Genomic DNA, 18,143 nt, shown 5'->3' with positions numbered 1-18,143 from the left:
CATCCACTTGGAAGGGATGTAGGAGATCCTGGATAGAGAGGGAGAACAATGTGGAACAAAACTCAAAATCATTTGGGGGAAAAAAGAAAAAAGGTGGGGAACAGGTTTGCTGGTCCAATAGAGCCTGGTGGAACCACTGAGACTATGGTCACTGGCTGCCCTTCAGGTCTGGAATTGAACCCACACTTGTGGTTTTCAGCCAAACAATGTACAGGCATGTGAGTTAAACATTTACCTCAAGTAGAAACATGCCCTGGAGAAAACAATCATGGGAGAAGGAAGGGCTGCTTATGCACAGGGAGATAGCTCAGGGCGCAGGAAGAGTATGGAGGGATGGTCACTGGGAAGAGGTAACTAAGGGGAGGAAGTGGGAGGGGAGCTGATGCATTGTAAACTGTGGTCAATGACATGAGACAAAGTGCATGTGAACTGCTGTATAGAAAGTGAATTCACTCTGAAAATCTTCACCCAAATCACAATAAATAAAATAAAATAAACTATCAAAACTTATCTAAATATGAAGAATTAAGTAGAAACATAATTTTACTGAGTAATTATTCTGCATGATGTAAATTTTATATGACACGCCTAACTTTTTTCTAGAGTCTATAGATAGACTTAAGTTGTTTCCACTTTCTGCCTGTTGTGAATAGTGCTGTAATTAACATAGGTATGCATATGTCTGTTCATGTTTCTTCTGTTAGATATGTTATACTAGGCTATACCAACGTGTAGAATTGCTGAATTATAAGGTAGCTCCAGGGCTAATTTTTTTGAGGAGTCATGCATTGCAATTGTACTATTTTACATACCTACAAGCTATAGAAGAGCTCTGGTAGCATAGTGCCTAAGGCATTTGACTGCTAACCAGAAGACTGGCAGTTCAAACTCACCAGCCACTCCTCGGAAGGAAGATGAGGCAATCTACTTCCGAAGTGATACTGCTTTAGAAACCCAAGAAGGGGTCGCCATGAGTTGGGTCCGACTTGATGGCACATAACAACAACAACATAGATAGACTAAAAGAAAATTTTTAAATCATAAAGTAACCCAAACTTTTAAAAATATATATAAGCTAGTAACAATTCACTCATGAAATGCAGCAAAGATAAAATGAGTTATTACTAAAAGCAAGTAACACTGTGTTATAGTAAAGGCAACTGCAAATTTATAATTTAATACTGCATTTTATCATGTATAATCAAGTAAAAGCATTACCTTTCATTTTTGAGTGTGTGTTAATCAAAGGATCGGAACAAATTCTGCAGGGCCACCATGGTCGTCTCTTAAATTTTGCCCAGATAAGATCTCCAACTTCATACTTCAGTGGTGTTGGCTTTTTCTTGGGTTGACACTTTAGACAGATAAAACATGGGATATCGATGAGACTCAAAAACATTCGAAAACAGTACATCACTGTCCTATTACTACTCTGAGAAAATAATGCCTTAAAAAATCTGGGTGAAAACACTCGAACCTAACAACTACAAAAAAACCTAAGTTACCTTTTCTGTACAAGCACACCTAAGAGAGATTGTGGGTTTGGTTCTAGATCACAAAAAAGCCATTATTGCAACAAAGTGAGTCACGTAAACTTTTAGTTTCCCAGAGCATATGAAAGTTATGTTTATACGACACTGCAGTCTTTTAAGTGTGCAATATTTTTGATAAAGTCTGAAATGTGACAATTACCAAAATGTGGCAAAGAGACATGAAGTGAGCACATGCTGTGTGAAAAATGGCACTGACAGACATTTTGGATGCAGGGTTGCCACAAAGCTTCAATTTTTAAAAAATGCATTATCTGTGAAGTACAGTAAAAGTGAAACATGATACAACAAGGTATGCTTGTATACAGAAGTAGCTCTCAATTTATATTCACTTACATAAGCAGTTTATCTATACTTTGAAAAAAATAAAATTAAACCATTTTTATTTATGAAAAGCTAAAGAAAGAAATCATAGATGAGCAGAATCATCCCAAGAAAAAGATATTACTGCCTTAGTCCTTGTATCACATCATAAAAATAAAGAATAAGAAAATAAAGGTCAAGAATTAGAAAATTATAGAAAGAATTTTAAATAATGTCAACAGATTGTGGTCTCTTGTACATGTGATATTCAACAAACATTTCAAAATATAAGCAATAATGGCTTTAATGCAACAATCCTGAAAGGCATATGTAAGAATCTAGCAATGAACCTAGATTTCTCCCAGGATACACAAAGGAAGATGCACGCAAAACACTGTACCACAAAATTCTATGGGACATCATTTACATAGAATACAATATAAGAGTCTCCGTGGTTTAACTTTAGAAGAACAATGTAATTTATCACATAAGTAAAACAAAGGAAAAGAACCACATGATCATATCAAATCATATAGAAAATGCATGTGATAAAATCCAACATCCATTCCTCATAAAAATTCTCAGAAAAGTAGGAATAAAAGGAAATTCCTCAAGCTCAACTGGCAGGAGAGAACAATCATGGGAGAAAGAAGGGCTGCTTATGCACAGGGAGACAGCTCAGGGGGCAGGAGCGTATGGAGGGATGGACACTGGGAAGAAGTAATTATGGGGAGGAAGTGGGAGGGGAGCTGTTCCATTGTGGTAAACTGTTCTCAATGACATGAGACAAAGTATATGTGAACTGCTATATGGAAAGTGAATTTGCTCTGTAAATCTTCACCCGAATCACAATTAAAAAAAAAAAAAAGAAGAATGTCCAAATATATAATAGAGCTAACAAGGGGCAAAGTTATGGTAACTTCTTAGCCAAAGCTAACCTCCCTGAGGGAGCACGTAGTTAGACCTGTGGGCTCAGAACCATGGTCATAGTGGACATCAATCTCAACTGGCATAACATACTACACAAAAACATTGTTCTACCTCTTACTTTGGTGAGTAGCAACTCGGGTCTTAAAAGCTTGCACATGACCATCTAGATGTAACGACGGGTCTTTCCTCATGCAGAACATAGAAGAATGAAGAAAACCAAAGACACATGCAAACACTCCAAAGGACTAGTAGACTATGGGATCCTTAGCTGATAAGACCATGAGACCAACAGAACTAGATAGTACCCCAGCTATCACTGCCAACCACTCAGAGGCAGGGGGGATTGGTGCAGGAGATCCTGCCCAGAGTGGGAGAACAACATGGAACAAAACTCAAAATCATAAAAGAAAAAAAAAAAGACCAGGTTTGCTGGTCTGATAGAACCTGGTGAGACCTCTGAGACTATAGCCCCTAGTTACCCTTCAGGTCTGGAAGTGAACTCACTCCTGTGACTTTCAGCCAAACAACAGGTATATAGGGTAAATGTTTCATCAGGTAGGTACACTCCTTGGAGTGATCAATTGTGGGAGAATAGAAAGGTAGTGTTTGCACAGGGAGATAGCTGGTGGAACAGAAGTGTATGAGAGTAACAGACACAGGGAAGAGGTAACTATAGGGAGGAAGTGGGAAGAGAGCTGTTAAGCTGTGGGGAACTGCAGTCAATATTATGAAGCAAATGTGTATGAATTGTTGTATGGAAAATGAATAGGCTTTGTAAACTCTCACCCAAATCACAATAAAAATTAAATATATAAATTAATTAGGCTCTTTGGAACTGTGAATGCAGTGACCTAGATTGAATCTTTTATGAAAAATACTATGCCTAATTGGTCTGTGACAGAAATGCTTCCAACTCAGCTTTAAACCCATGTCTATCACTTTAAGGTCCACAATAAATGGCACAACCTCCTGACTCGATTAGGCCTGAGCAGCTCACCTGGTGTGCCACAAATGAATTACAAGTGTCCTAAGACAATGAGTCCTTCAATTTTCTGGGTATCCGAAAGAAACATCTAGAGTATGTCAGCTATAGCCACCTTTTCCATTTACACTTTTGTTGTTGTTAGCTGTCTTCCAGTCAGTTTCAACTTACAGCAACCCCATTTGTGATCATGTAGAAAGGCCACACAGAGTTTTTATGGCTGTTATCTTTACCAGAGCGGATCACCAAGACTTTCTCCCACAGAACCATTGGGTGGGTTAACAACCTTTCAGTTAATAGCCCAGTCCTGCTGAACTACCAAGGCTTACCCTAGGAGGTAATATAAATATTTTTCTTTTTGATTAGGTATCATGTCTTGAAAAAGGTATAGTGAGTTCCTCCTTAAGCTCAATCTTTCCTCCATTATCAACACCTAAAGAGTACCCAATTGAAACAGAGAAATAGTTCAATGAAGAGTTTGCTGAATTAATTCACTGCAATCATTCAAATGAATAATGTATTATGTCCCATCTCAAGAATACCATAGAAAGACTGAGCTCATTAGGTGATTAGTAAGATACCAATCAACTTGAAGACTGTGCTTTTAGATGAAGTAAGCTAAATACCACAGAATACTGATTATAAACACTGTAATTCACTCTTCATTTATATAGACCTATCTCCAAATAAGACAAGAATTATATTTTATTAAATAAATATAATTTTTTTTCATATTTTATTAAATAAATATAATTTTTTTTCATATTTTATTAAATATATTTAGGAGTCAGCATGTATGGCCTCACAGTAATGAACCTCAGGCTACTGATGGTGCTTCTGTCTTACTCTTGTGCAGTTAGAGGAGGTCAGAAGATGTGGCCTCCTTGTGTTTTTAGCATATGTACAACAGAATGAAACACTGCCCTGTCCTGTGCCACCCTCACAATCCCTTCTATACCTGAGCCCATCATTGCAGCCACTGTGTCAATCCATCTTGTTGAAAGCCTTCCCCTTTTTTGTTGACTCTCCACTTTACCAAGAATAATATCCTTCTCCAGAGAAGGGACCCTTCTGATTATAGCCTAGATAGCACAAATAATTAAGTGCTGGGCTACTAACTGAAAAGCTGGCATTCTGAATCCACCCAGAAGTGCCTCAGAAGAAAGACCTAGCAATCCAGTTCCAAAGATTATAGCCATTGGAACCCCTATACAGCATGGTTCTACTACGAAACACTGGTACCACCACAGGTCAGAACCAACTTCATAGCAACCAGTTTGTTTTTTGGTTAGGATTGTTGTTGTTGTTATGTGCCGTCGAGTCGGACCCGACTCATAGCAACCCCTCCTTGGGTTGCTGAGGCAGTATCACTACGGAAGTAGATTGCCCAACCTTCCTTTCGAGGAGTGGTTGGTGGGTTTGAACCACTAGCCTTCTGGTTAGCAGTCAAGTGCCTTAGGCACTAGTTAGAAAGTGGCAGAGCCAAAATTGAAACTTGGGCAGTCTAACCCCAGTGTCAAACTTTTAACCACTCCTGTACTATACCAGTAACAGTAAAACCCCATGATTATGATATGATTTATGACAAATTGAGACATAATCGGTTAATGTATGACGTGGTGTTACTTCAACCTTTCCTTCATGTTACTACTATGAATGAATTATATTATCAGGAAGCACAGCCATAAAAGGAGCCCTGTCAGCACAGTGGTTAAGTGCTCGACCACTAAACAAAAGGTCAGTGGTTCAAAGCCACCCCATGGGCAAAAAACATGGCAATTTGCTTCCATACAGATTTATAGCTTGGAAACCCTATGTGGAAGTTCTGTTCAAAATACGGCCACTATTCAGAATCAACTCCATGTCAGTGAGTTTGGTTTTTCATACAGCCATAAAGCAGAAGCTTTCAACAGAGAGAGATGAAAAAACATGAGTGGTATCAGGAAAGGCAAAAGCCAAGATTCACACAACCAAACTAAACAGTATTTTGAATTCTATCCTCTGACTCTATTGATAATTGTGTCACCTTAAACCAGTTAGTTAATTCAGCCTCAGTTTCTTAAATCATAAGATGGGAAAAGTAACACTTGCTGTACTACAAACTATCAAGGTTAAAATAACTATTAATCCACTCATACATTTTAAGCTAAAGAAAATAATTCAAATAAGAATTTTAGGAAAAAATATTGAAGCAGCTATTTACTAAAATAAAAATTAAATCCAGCAAGAGACTTTATAAACAAAGTTGTTATGTTGTTGTTATGTGCCGTCGAGTCAGCCCTGACTCATAGTGACCCCTCCTTGGGTTTCCGAGGCAGTATCACTACGGAAGTAGGATTGCCCAACCTTCCTTCCGAGGAGTGGCTGGTGTATATAATGATAATTCCATGAAATATGCAAAGTGCGTATGAAGTCATGTGCTATCAAAAATGTAATACAGTGACACATACAATGTAACAGCTATTACTATGCTGAAACTAACAGCTATTACTATGCTGATAAAGAATAACAAGATTATTGAAAACACAAATAAAAGTTTCATTACGTTGATAGTATTATAGGTGAAGACTGTTAGAAAATCTAAAACATTAAATTTCTCCTGAATAGCCTGATGTTTACCACAATGACCAAATAAAAAAAATACATATTGTTAATGCTATTATTTAGACAATATTTAAATTGAACTACCTGAATATATAAAATTAGACACACACCAGAATTTCACATGAAAGAGAGGTTTCTAAATATGAAAACAGATGAAATAAGAACAAGACTAGAAAAAAGGTAGATGACATTCTTCAGAAAAAACTAGAAAAAGTCACCTTGGAAAGATATAAAACCGAAAGACCAAACCCACTGCCAATGAGTTGATTCCAACTCTCAACATGAACCTATCGGACAGAGTACAACTATCACATAGGGTTTCCAAGGCTGTAAATATTTATGGTAGCAGACGCCACACATTGTTCTCCTACAGAGCCACTAGTGGGTTCAAACCACCAACTTTTCAGTACACAGCAGAGAGCTTAACCACAGTGTCACCAGGGTTCCATTAGAAAGAAATAGATTCCCAAATAATTCCTGTTTTAAAATCCGTAATTCAACTACTCACTAACTTAATACCATCAACATACAAAGCTAAACAAGAGACACAAAACTTAAGTCACAATTCCTGACACTAACACACTTCAGTATATTCAAGAAGACTTAACTGATGAAGTGGCACCTGTGCTGAGACTGACATAAGGCAAGATTACTGAATGGTTGGTTTCCCTGGTCTCTGTAATATCCAGTTAACCCACTGCCATCAAGTCAATTCTGACTCACAGCAACCCCCGCTGGGTTTCCAAAGCAGTAAATCTTTACACAAGCAGATTGCCCTGGCTTTCTTCCCCAAAGTGGCTGTTGGGTTTGAACCACCAATCTTTTGGTTAGCAGTCAAAGACCTTAGGTACTGTGGCACCAGAGCTCCTTTAAAAAAAAAAAAGTCCAGTTGGAAATACTAAATATACTGGTACCAAACCTTTTTACAAGGAAGTCTGCTGGCATAGTGGTTAAGGCATTCAGCTGCCAACCAAAAACGGTTTGAACCTACCAGATGTTCTGCAGAAGAAAGATGAGAAAATCTGCTTCCATAAAGATTTACAGCCTTGGAAACCCTATGGGGAAGTTCTACTCTGTCCTGCAGGGTCACTGTGAGTTGGAACCAACTCAGTGGCAATGGGTTTGGCGAGTGGGGAGAGGTTTAAGTCTTTTGACATATATCATCTTGTTTAATCTTCAGATTATGAAGTAGCATTATCTTTTTTTTATAAATGTAGAAATTGAGGCTCAAAGAGGTTAAGTCAAAATCGCAAAGACTAGGACTTAAATCCACATTACAGGCAGTCCAAATTAAGACACATTTGAGTTATGACAAACCACACACACCTAGGACCCATCTATGGATTATTTGGTGTTCTGGTTTTTTTTTTTTTTTTTTTTTGGTACACCTTATAGTCAGTAACATAGTACTACATACAATGTTGGAGAATATAATTTGGTGATGTTACCATTCTCAGATACTTATTCACAGATGTTTATTTGTACTGTCTCTAACCCTCAAAGACAAATAAAGATCAGATTTACACAGATACTAATAATAAAACAGAATATAGGGAGTCTCCAAGCTACCAATATCCAAGTAACAGATGACTCTTACTTGCCGTTTAAGCAGATCTTCGAACAGATTCAAACCAGTTCTGTCATGACCAACAAAGCAACAAGAACAGACCTGACTATTACAATTTGGGTAATACGTCATGGTTAAATGTAACAGAAAAAATTACAGATGTAAGAGCTGTAATGGGAAACTCAGATGAGCTGTAGTGAGCTTTCAGAAGCCTGATGAGTGAGACTGGATTATTGGCAGGACAGTTGACAGTCACACACATTCAAAACAGCATGGCTGGAGGATATCTTTGGGGGGGGGGGGGGGAAATGCTGTTTCACCTCGAAATCCATTTTATGTTTATATAAATGTGCCCTCACTGTGAAATGACTGAACCAAACCCTACTAGTAACAAATTCTTCATCTATCATCTTCACTTGTTGCACATGTGCAGCTTTGGAATCACTGTAAAGGCTTATAGCCTTTTTCTTTTTTTTTTTTTTTTTTAATTGTGGTTTGGGTGAAAGTTTACAGAGCAAACAAATTCACTTCCATATGCTTTGTCTCATGACATTGACTACAATTTACCACAATGCACCAGCTCCCCTCCCACTTCCTCCCGATAGTTATCTCTTCCCTGTGTCCATCCCTCCACGCAATCCTGCCCCCTGAGCTGTCTCCCTGTGCATAAAAAGCCTTTCTTTCTCCCATGATTGTTCTCTCCAAGGAGTGTATCTACGTCAGGTAAATGTTCAACTCATATGCCTGTCTTTTGTTTGGCTGGAAGTCATAGGTATGGGTTCAATTCCAGACCTGAAGGGCAGTTCAGGTGCACAGTCTCAGAGGTTCCACCAGGCTCTATCAGACCATCAAACTTGGTCCCTTCTATGCTTTTCTTGAACTAAAGGCTAAATAGGGGCTATATGCACCTGTACTGACTGACCTGAAAATTCTTAAAAACACATTTCAGAGGAGTTCCAGCAAGATGGCACAATAGGCAAACAAGCTACACAGACCCTCTGCAACAAAGCAATAAGAAACCAATTGAAATCAATACAATAGGCGATCCTGGAACCCTGAGCTTTGATGGGAAGGATAAAAAAGTAGATTAATAACAATTAGTAGAACAACCTGAATGAAACAGTGAGTAAGAAGGCAAAAGGAACTTGAAGACTGCCAGCTGTTGAGAAGGCACTGCCATTTTGAGTATTTCCCGGTAACAACCTAACAATCCACTCTGTACACCAAGGCTGCATGTGCAAGGACTGCATTGGTATCTGTCAAGAAGGGAGAATAGTGAGGAAGGGGACAGGTAGACCTGTGGGTTGCCAGTGACTGTCCTGAGGGCACAGCCATTTTGGATATCTGCAAGCAGTTGGCATAGCCATTTTGAGCATGTGAGAGTGGTGTTCATGCTTAGACTGCAACCAGAGAGTTGGTTCCCCCTGCTGAGGACAGCATGGGTAACTGCACTGGAGACTGATGACTGGAGAGGTGTGATATTCCCCATTACTCTCGTGCCCCGTACCCTCTTGGTGAACAGGGACATGACCATCCTCCCACCTCCTTAACCTTAGAGGGTTCCATTCTGGTCTGAGCCTGGGTGCCATACCCCACCCACCACAGTCTGGTTTTTAAAATTATTCTTTTTATCATCTTACATTCTTCATTTATTTCCCACTTTCCTGTCCATGGTTCTTGTATTTTCTTTCATCCTTTTTCTTTATATTCTCTTCCCTTTCCCTGGTTCCCACTGTTTTTTCTTTTGGTTCTTCCCATCTCTTGCTTTTCCTTTTGAAGTTTTTCCTACTCTTTTACTCTTGTTTTCTCTCATTCCTCCCTCCTCAGATATTGTGGCTTTTCTCTCTCTCTTTTTCGCATTCTTTCTGTTATCCTTTTTAAATATATTTTGAAAGTTTTATTTATTGCATTTTTTCCGTGTTCACGATTGTCCCTGTTTATGCAGTTTGAATATTTCGTTCTCGTGTTTGTTTTTCTTATGATGTTTTGAATTTTTTTTTTTGTCTAACTGAGTGGGAAACATCAATCATTCCCACACAAACTCAACCATACTGCAGCTCCTGCAGCCCCACCAAGTGAGGTTCACCATGTGCTTTTGCACCAACTGACCCATGACAGACAGCAACCAATACCAGTTCAACTCACCCACAACTGCTCTTTAAAAAAAAGTAACAGAGATCTGTGTACACACTCTCATCCTCTATCACACTCACCAGGAGACAGGGGGTGAGTGCCTAAGTGCAAACAACTAGCTAATAGAGCACAGTACCCTGCTTACACAGATGTATCAAAACAAAATGGGGGGAAAAGTCTTAGGCAGATCATACCAACCTACAACCACAAATTAAACATAAATACAACACTACCACAATGTCTTGGAGAAAACATACCATCACAGTACACACAAAAAAGCAAGATAAAATAGTAGAAACAAAGGACCAGCATAGAAACCCAGAAAATATCCCTAAGGAAGGAGCACTAGAACTCCCTGACAAGGAATTCAAAAAATTCTATTTGGTTACTTTCAATGGATTGAGAGACAGATCAAGGAAAACCATGCAAGATCAGTAAAAACACTGAGAAAATTAAGGAAAACACAGACACAACTCTAGAACAATTTAGGAAAACAATGCAAGAACAAATTAACAAAATAAAAAATTAGAAATGATACAAAAACAACAAACAGAAATCCAGAAGATTAATACTAAGATTTCTGAAACAGGTAACACACTGAATGGGCAAAGGAACAGAAATCAAATCAATAGAAGACACAATTAAGGAAACTGAAAACAAATACCTCAATACAACTTTGTTAAGGGATCGATCAGACAAAATATCAAAACATCATGAAGAAACACTAAAATCCATATGGTATATCATCAAGAGGAATAACTTACATGTAATCAGAATTCCAGAACAATACAACTTTGTTAAGGGATCGATCAGACAAAATATCAAAACATCATGAAGAAACACTAAAATCCATGTGGTATATCATCAAGAGGAATAACTTACATGTAATCAGAATTCCAGAACAAGAAGAGACAGGTAAATCCACAGAGAAAATTGTTGAAGATTTCAGAAAAAATACAGAAAAATATATTTAGGAATAGATCTCATTTGTAACCTGTGGGCTCCCCAGAGTAATAAAATAGTAAAAACCTTAAAAAAAAAAAAAAAAGAGAGAGAGAGAGAAGTATTCAACTTCCATCAGAAACGACTTATAATGGAATGGAACCCCATCATGAATCAGGGAATACTTGTAATTTTCAACAGTACGTTTTTATATTATAACCCATTGCTCTCCTCTAATTTTGAGTGTAAGTAAATATGGCCAGAATGTTTTAAAGTGTTGAAATTCACCTTAAAAGCCAACTCACTTGAACATTTACCTCAAGTAGATACACTCCTTGGAGAGAACAATCATGGGAGAAAGAAGAGCTGCTTATGCACAGGGAGAAAGCTCAATGGGCCAGGAGTGCATGGAGGGATGGACACAGGGAAGAGGTAACTATGCGGAGGAAGTAGGAGGGGAGCTGCTGCATAGTGGTAAACTGTAGTCAATGTCATGAGAGAAAGTATATGTGAACCGCTGTATGGAAAGTGAATTTGCTACGTAAACCTTCACCCAAATCACAATTTAAAAAAAAGCCAACTCAATTCAGTATTTTCCTTTCTTTTTTGTCACTGACAGTAACATGTCATTTCATAGTAAACTATACTATAAAACCTTGGAACTGGGATCTGTAAAAAAAAAATAATAACAACTTTTCAAGAGAAACTGGACATCTACTTGTAAAAGAATGAAGCTGGACCACTACCTTACACCACATACAAAAATTAACTCAAAATGCATAAAAGGCCTAAACTTAAAGACTAAAAAACTGTAAGGCTTTTAGACAAAAACATAAGGGAATTCTCCATATCTTTCAGTTTGACAATATATTCTCAGATAAAACAAAGCACATAGATAAGAAAAACATAAGCAACAAAAGAAAAGATAAATTGGACATCATAAAAATTTAAAACTTTTGTGCATCAAAAAAATACCATCAATAAAGTAAAAAGACACCCCTGCAAATTATGTATCTGATTACAGTCTAGCATCTAGAATGTAAAGAAATATAAAAATAAAGCAAAAAAAAAAAAAAAAAAAGACCTAAACTACCCAACTGAAAAATGGACACATTACCATAAATGGCCATTAAGCACATAAAGTGATGATCAAAATCATTAGTCATCAGGGAAATATAAATTAAAAACCAAAGATATTACTTCACACACGCTATGATGGCTATACTCAAAAAACAGAAAATAATAACAGTTGGTGATAGTTGGTGAAGATATGGAAAACTGTGACCCTCACACACTACTCATGGAAATGTCAAGTTGTGCAGCCATTCTGGAAACAGTCAAGTACTTCCTCAAATAGTTAAATATAACACTACTCTATGATGCAACAATTCTACTCCTAGGTATATATTCCAGAGAAATGAAAACTTAGGACAACACAAAAACTTGTACGTGAAGGTTCATAGTAACCTAACAGCCAACAACTCTAAACAAACCAAACCCATGAAATGAAAATGGGAGAAATAAAATGTGATATATGCACACAATGAAATACTCTTCAGCAAAAAAACAAATGAAGTACTGATACATGCTACAAAATAGACAAACCCTGACAACATCATGCTAAATAAAACAAGTCAAGCACAAAGGATCAAATATTTTAAGATTCCGTTAGATGCAATGTCCAGAATAGGCAAATTCACAGAGACAAAACAGATTAGTGGTTATCTAGGTGCTGTGTAGTAAACTCCGCAGTGTGGCTTTTCTAGCCATAAGTCTTTGTAAACTCCAGGGTGGAATTTGCCATGAGCAACAAAGTGACTCCTGATTATTAAAGTTATCCACCTGGGGTATTTCTGTTCAGTGTAGCACCAAGTTATTTTCTGGGAAGTTCGCTCTCTCTCAAGTGTATAAAATTCTGATGCTAGGATTAGTTGGTTGGCCACTCTGCCAGGGTCAAAAAGGCACCCTTCCAGAAGCAGAAGTCTCTCTGACTGCTGGCTGAGAAAGACATACTGCTGAGAGAAATCAAGAGACGCACATTGCTGAGAGAGAAACACAAAAAGACACACACTGCTAAAAGAAAGACTGAAAGAGACTGTTGGCTGAGAGAGACTGAGCATTGTTCCTGAACTCGAATTGTAGCCTGGTGCTTCCCTAATAAACCCCATAAACTGTGAGTTCTGTGTGGCCATTGCAGCGAATTATCGAACCCAGCAGAAAGGTGGTGGGTGCTGTGGGAGGAGCAGTTGGTGTCTGGTCTCACAGGAACAGGCCTTGGGCTACTGATGGTGATTCTGTCTTCCTCTTGTAGGGTTAGAGGAGGTCAGAAGATGCAGTCTCCTTGCCTCTTTGGGACCACAATGGGGGGAAGAAAGAGGATTGAGGAAAATGGAAAGAGACTTGTAACGGATACAGGATTTCTTACTGAGGTGAAGGAAATGTTCTAAAATTGACTGAGTGTGGTAATTTATTGTACAACTCTATGAACATACTTACAGTCAAAAAATTGTAAAAACAAACAAACAAACAAACAAAACACTGAATCATGGATGAAAGCAAAGAATACTAGAAAGATGTTTACCGTTTCATTAACTGTGCAGAAGCATTCAACAGTGTGGATCATAACAAATTATAAATAACAATGGGAATTCCACAATACTCAAATGTGCTCATGCACCTAATGTGTACATAGACCAAGAAGCAATCATTCAAACAGAATAAGGAGATACTACATGTGTTAAAATTAGGAAAGGTATGCATCACGGCTATATCTTTCACTGTATTTATTCAACCTGTATGCTGGAAAAATAATCTGAGAAGCTGGACTATCTGAAGAAGAATAGGGCATCAAGACTGAAGGAAGACTCATTAACAGCCTTAGATGTACACAGCTGACACAACCTTGATTCCTGAAAGTAAAAAAGACTTGAAGCATTTAATGATGAAGAGCAAAGACTACAGCCTTCAGTATGGATTACACCTCAACATAAATAATAGAAAATCCTCAAAAATGGACCAATAAGGAACATCACGATAAAAAGATTGACTCATGATAAAAAGATTGAAGTTATCAAGAGTTTCATTTTACTTGGATCTACAATCAACATCCATGGGAGCAACAGTTAAAAAATCAAATAAATGATGTATTGCACTGGGTAAATCTGCTGCAAAAGACCTCTTTAAATTCACAGCAAAGATGTCACTTTGAAAACTAAGTTTCAGACAACTCCAAGACACAGGCTATTTTCAATAGCTTCATATGCATGTAAAAGCCAGACAATAAATAAGGAAAAGTGAAAAATAATTACTACCTTTGAATTGTAGTACTGGCAAAGATTATTGAAAATAAAATAGAATGCCAGGCCATAACAAGAACAGATATATGCACGCCGATGTTCATCACAGCACTATTTACAATAGCCAAAACTTGGAAACAACCTAGATGTCCAACAACTGAGGAATGGATAACCAAACTTTGGTACATTCACACAATGGAATACTATGCAACGCTAAAGAATAATGTAGAATCTGCAAAACACCGCATAACGTGGATGAACTTGGAGGACATTATGCTGAGCGAAATAAGTCAGTCACAAAAGGACAAATATTGTATTAGTCCATTATTGTAAAAGTCAAGGAAAGGTTTATTTACAGAAGGAAATTTTCTTTGTTGGTTACCAGGAGTGGGAGGGGAGGGGAGGGAATGCTGTTAGATAGATAGAGATAAATATTGATTTGGGTGAAGAGAAGGGCAATGTACCAAATGTGAGTGACCAATATGGCAGCATTGAGGATGAGAAAGACAGAGAGAGTTACATGGGCAGTACAAACAACAAATATGAACCCCTTTGCAAATATAATACTGAGTTGTCAATGAAAGCAAACATGGGTATAGGGACGGATAGATGGGAGAACAAGCTAAACAATTATGTATGTCTAAATGGAGAGTGTATCCAAGATCATATACAGGGTTGGCAGACAATGGGCCTCTCAGGGTGCAGAAAAGTATGAAGGGATGGACACTGGGAGGAGGTAACTATGGGGAGGAAGTGGGAGGGGAGCTGCTGCATTGTAAATTTTGGTCAATGACATGAGACAAAGTATATGTGAACTGCTGTATGAAAAGTGAATTTACTCTGTAAATCTTCACCCAAATCCTAATAAAAAAAATAAATAAATAAAATAGAATGCCAGAAGAACAAACAAATCTGTCTTGGAAGAAGTACAGCCAGAAGTGAGAATAGCCAGGCTTTGTCACTCATACTTTGGTCATGTGGTAAGAAGAGACTGGACCAGTCCTTAGGGAAGGATATATCATGCTTAGTAAAGCCGATGGTCAGTGAAAAAGGGAAAGACACTCAACAACATGGATTGACACAGTGGCTGCAACAATGGGCTCAACCATAACAATGATTGTGAGGATGGCACCAGACTCGATAGTGTTTTGTTCTGATATACACAGGGTCACTATGAGTTGGAACCGACTCAATGTCCTAACAGCAACAACCTAAAAATGGAAAAAAGATTCCAGAAATATTAATTAAATTATGGCTTATGGCTCTAATTTACAAGAAATAGGACAATGATTTATAGTAACAAATAGTAAATCTGGTACACTAGCAATTCATTTATGTTGTTGTTGTTGCTGTTGTTATGTGCCGTCAAGTCGGACCTGACTCACAGCGACTCCTCCTTGGGTTTCCAAGGCAGTATCACTACAGAAGTAGATTGCCCAACCTTCCTTCCGAGGAGTGGCTGGAGGGTTTGAACTGTCAGCCTTCTGGTTAGCAGTCAAGTGCCTTAGACACTATGTTACCAGAGCTCCTAATTCATTTATAGGGTTTCTCATTTCTTCATTTCTGAATGATTTCCATGTAGCTACCGAAGCAGTCTGTTAAGAGAAACTTCTCATATTATTTGCCAGTCCAACAGTTATGCACATATCTAACTGCCTATTAACCAATACTGTTTCCTATTTTATACACAAATGTAACAATAATTTTGATTGAAACTATCAAAAGAAGGAAATAAAATTAGTGTAATAGTGAGTAGTGTTTTAATGTATTCATGCTAGCATTCCTTAAGATCATAGCTTCCTATACAAATGCTCAAAAGTCAATTTCTTAATAATCTAACTTATAGCCTAACAACAGATGCATCTATAGTTTTCTACATTCCTCATTTTTTTCCAAACTGGAACCAATTTAAACCATTAAAAAAAATATTTTTATACTATTACGAAGATGTTGTTAAGTGACATTGTGTTGGTTCTGACTATAGTGACCCCACGTACAACCAACCAAATGAAATGCTGCCATGTCCTGCAACATCCTGACAATTATTGTTGTATTTAAGCCCATTGTTGCAGCCATGGTGTCAATCCATAGTGTTGAGGGCCTTCCTTTTTTTTTTTGCTGACCCTCTACTTTACCAAGCATGATGGCCTTCTCCAGGGCCTGGTCCCTACTGATAACATATCAAAAGTACATCAGACAAAAGTCTGGCCATTTTCACTTCTAAGGAGCATCCTGGCTCTGTCTTCCAAGACAGGTTTGTTTGTTCTTCTGGCAGTCCATGGTATATACAATATTCTTCACCAACACCATAATTCAAATACATGAATAATTCTTCAGGCTTTCTTATTCATTGTTACGAACTGAATCATGTTCCCCAAAATTTGTGCCAACTTTGCTGGGCCATGATTCTATGTGGTTTAGATGTTATGTAACAATGTAATGTGGCAGATACATATTGATAACCCATGATGTGATCTGATGTAATAAATCAATCAGGTGTAAAAGGATTCGATACCCTTAATTCCATCACAGCCCTGATCCAGTAAAAGGGGAACTTCCCTTGAGTATAGCCTGCAACACTTTTTATCTTACAATAGATAAAGGAAGAAAGAAAGGAGCAGGGAAGGGGGACCTACTACCACTAAGAAAGAGGAGTTAGGAGTGGAGTGCATCCTTTTGCCCCAGGATCCCTGTGCTGGGATCCTCCTAGGAACAAGTGACATAGAGAGAAAGTGTTCCCCGAGAGCCATTACACTGAATTCAGACTTGTTGTTGTTGTTGTTGTTGTTATGTGCCGTCGAGTCATACCTGACTCATAGCGACCCCTCCTTGGGTTTCAACCACCAGCCGCCTGGTTAGCAGGCAAGTGTCTTAGCCACTATGCTACCAGAGCTCCCTTGTAGCTTCCTAAATTGTGGGAAAACAAATTTGTTTGTTAAAACCATCCACTTGTAGTATTTGTTACAGCAGATGTGGAGAACTAAGACATTCACTGTCCAGCTTTCACACGCATATGAGGTGACATTTGGATCAGGCACACATTAGTCCTCAAAGTGAAATCTTCACTTTTTAACACTTTAAAGAGGTCTTCAGCAGATTTGCCCAATGCAATATGTCCTTTGATTTCGTGACTACAGCTTCCATGGGCATTGATTGTGGATCCAAGTAAAAGCGGAATCCTTGACACCTTCAATCTTTTCTCTATTTATCAGGATGTTGCTTATTGGCCAAATTTTGAGGATTTTTGTTTTCTTTATGTTGAGGTGTAATTCATACTTAAGGCTGTAGTCTTTGATCTCTACCAGTAAGAACTTCAAGTACTCTTTGCTTACAGGAAGCAAGGCTGTGTCATCTGCATGTCACAGATTGAGTTTTCCTCTGATCCTTGTATCAAATTCTTCATGCAGTCCAACTTTTTGGCTTATCTGCCCAGGATACAGATTGAATAACTATGGTCAAAGAATACAACAACCCTGACACACACCTTTCCTAATTTTAAAACGACACATTATCCCCTTATTCTGTCCGAAAGATGGCCTCATGGTCTATGTACACGCTCCTCATGACCACATTGTTCTGGAATTTATCCATTATTTGTTCTGATCCACATAGTACAATAACTTTGCATAATCAACAAAACACAAGCAGTCTGTTTCCATAATGACTGAAAACATGACCAATGTTTAATCTGTGATTTTGTCGGTAAATTGGAACCATATTCAAACCAAAATACTCACTCATTTAAGTACTGACAGATCATTTGGGAGAAGGGGTAACATTCTACTATAGGCCTTCTCTGTGCCTTCCAGGCATCATCTCAATCAATCTAATCAATA

At 38.0% G+C, this 18,143-nt stretch overlaps 1 protein-coding gene across 1 annotated transcript in view; it reads right to left on the bottom strand.

The window, feature by feature from the left end:
- NSD1 (nuclear receptor binding SET domain protein 1) overlaps nucleotides 1-18,143 on the bottom strand; it is a 252,169-nt gene that overhangs the window by 153,479 nt on the left and 80,547 nt on the right. Inside the window, exon 2 of the mRNA XM_007952943.2 lies at nucleotides 1,219-1,354. Within this exon, the coding sequence (XP_007951134.1) occupies nucleotides 1,219-1,354 (136 nt within the window). The remainder of the gene's footprint in view (nucleotides 1-1,218; nucleotides 1,355-18,143) is intronic.

This window comes from Orycteropus afer, unplaced genomic scaffold (assembly GCF_000298275.1).
Source record: "Orycteropus afer afer isolate SDZICR_OR568_19922 unplaced genomic scaffold, OryAfe1.0 scaffold00366, whole genome shotgun sequence".
Lineage (NCBI taxonomy): Eukaryota > Metazoa > Chordata > Mammalia > Tubulidentata > Orycteropodidae > Orycteropus > Orycteropus afer.
This window is presented reverse-complemented; position numbering and strand designations above follow the sequence as displayed.